The sequence below is a fragment of the Styela clava genome, chromosome 2 (genome assembly GCF_964204865.1).
Source record: "Styela clava chromosome 2, kaStyClav1.hap1.2, whole genome shotgun sequence".
Lineage (NCBI taxonomy): Eukaryota > Metazoa > Chordata > Ascidiacea > Stolidobranchia > Styelidae > Styela > Styela clava.
In genome coordinates, this window is record NC_135251.1 from 2,370,466 (window position 1) to 2,372,716 (window position 2,251).

The 2,251-nt window shown below is 36.9% G+C and overlaps 1 protein-coding gene across 1 annotated transcript; it reads left to right on the forward strand.

Moving 5' to 3' along the window:
* The first annotated feature begins 331 nt into the window (after positions 1–331).
* LOC144420005 (uncharacterized) lies at positions 332–1,036 on the forward strand. The gene has a single exon (XM_078110302.1). The coding sequence runs from the start codon at positions 332–334 to the stop codon at positions 1,034–1,036; it is 705 nt and encodes a 234-aa protein (XP_077966428.1).
* Positions 1,037–2,251: the final 1,215 nt, after the last annotated feature.

The following is a 2,251-nucleotide window of genomic DNA, read 5'->3' on the forward strand; positions in this document are numbered from 1 at the left end:
ATTTGTTTGTGAAGTAATAAACAGAACTTAGGTTACAACAATTCAATTAACTTAAACATGGATAGACTATTCAAGCCAGAACCGCTGGAGTTCGATACAAGCACTGGAAACGGAACTTTCAAAGTTTCTTGACAGAAGTAGAAGCGGCACAAACAGCTCTAGAGGAACAGGGACGACAAGTAAACAAACGTTTATTGATTTTTCGATATTTGTCCCACAAAAATTATGCACATGTAGAAGACTGTGAAACTTTTGAAGCTGTCATTTCAGAACTTGACAAACTTTATTTTATGTTAAACCAAAAAGCGATGTGTATGCCCGCCACCAATTGATGACTAGAAGCCAGATACCTGGAGAAACGCTTACTGAATTTTTATTAGCTTTGAAGACTTTAGCTAAAGAATGTACATTTAAAGCTGTAACTTCAGACCAATACCGTGATGAGCTAACAAGAGATGCTTTTATCAATGGGTTATCAACTTCTTCGATTCGTGTTCGTCTACTCGAAAATGAAGATTTAACACTGAAAACAGCTTTTGAAAAAGCATCTATGTTAGACAGAGCACAGAAGCAATCAATATCATATGTACATGATTCTAGTATGGCAGCTACTGCAACTAAACAAGATAAGCAAAGAAGACTAAAACACTGTACTAAAGATGAATCATATAGTTCTGCTTCAGATGTTTCTTTCGAAGAATTTAAAGAAACTGACAATGTTGCAGTATCATACAAGACTAAAAGAAAGTTCTCTAGAAAATGCTTCTTTTGTGGGGGTAAGATTCATGTGCGTTTTAAATGTCCTGCCAAGGACTCTGAATGTTACAGTTGTGGAAAAATTGGTCATTTTGCCAAAATGTGCAAATCGAAGAACAGAAAAGCTGATAGTAAAAGTATGGTAGCTTCTTTTCGACATTGTTCTGCATTTACATCTGTTGCAGTCACAAGAAGTTTGAAAGCAGCTCTAGTTGAAGTGTTCATCAATAGTTCCAGGGCTGTTGCTCTTGTGGACTCTGGAGCAACAGATAGTCTTTAGAAAACTTGGATTAAAGCTCAAATTAGAGCAATGTAAAATCTCAATGGCTTCTACAACTATGGCAGCTAAAATACATGGAAAAGTTACTGCTGATATGAAGGTGGGCAAGACTTATTATTCATCCCTAAATTTCAAAGTGATGGAAAATTTGTGTTCAGACCTAATTCTTGGTCAAGATTTCATGAAGTTGCGCAGTAGTGTGACTTTTGTTATGAAGGGTGGAAATGAACACCTTCGTATTCATGGAGAAAATAACTATAAAACTGCTTGCAATGTAGCCGCTGCAAATATAGAACCTCCTCGCTTGTTTAGACATCTTTCTGATGACTGGAAACCAATAGCAACACCATCACGTCAATACAAAAAAGGTGATTTAATTTTTATACGTAATGAAGTGCAAAAACTCTTGAAGGATGGTGTTATTGAACCTGCTGAAACGCCATGGCGAGCTCAAGTACTTGTAACTAAAGATGACCGACATCGAAAGAGGAATAAACAAGTTTACACTATTAGATGGCTTTCCTTTACCAAGAATTGACAAAATGGTAAACGACATTTCTAAATTTAAGGTATTTAGCACTTTGGATCTGAAAAGCGCATATCACCAGTTACCTCTGGCTGAAGAAGACCGGCCATTCACTGGATTTGAAGCTGATGGTAACTTATATCAGTTTTGTAGAGTTCCTTTCGGTGTCACAAATGGAGTTTCAGCTTGCCAAAGGACGATGAGTGCTTTAATCCAGAAATATAATCTCAAGGGAGTTTTCGTTTACCTAGACAATATAACAATTTGTGGAATGACTGAGGAGGATCATGATATCAATTTAAATGCATTCTTAGAAGCTTCAATAAAGTAAAATTTTACATTCAATAGTGCCAAAACGGTCCTACGAGTAACCCAAATTGACTTATTGGGATATAGAGTTTCTTGTGGCAAAATCAAGCCTGATCCAGAGAGATTACGGCCATTATTGGAATTACCCATTCCGAGAACGAGCAAAGAATTCGATGTGTTGGACTCTTCGCATACTATGCCAAATGGATTCGTGACTATTCATTGAAAATTGCCCCACTGCCACTAAATGATGAAGCTACTACAACTGCATTCTTGAATTTGCGTAAGGACCTTGCTAATGCGTGTTTAAAAACAATATCAGATGATGAACCATTCACAGTTGAAACTGATGCATCTGATGTTGCTATTGCTGCTGTGTT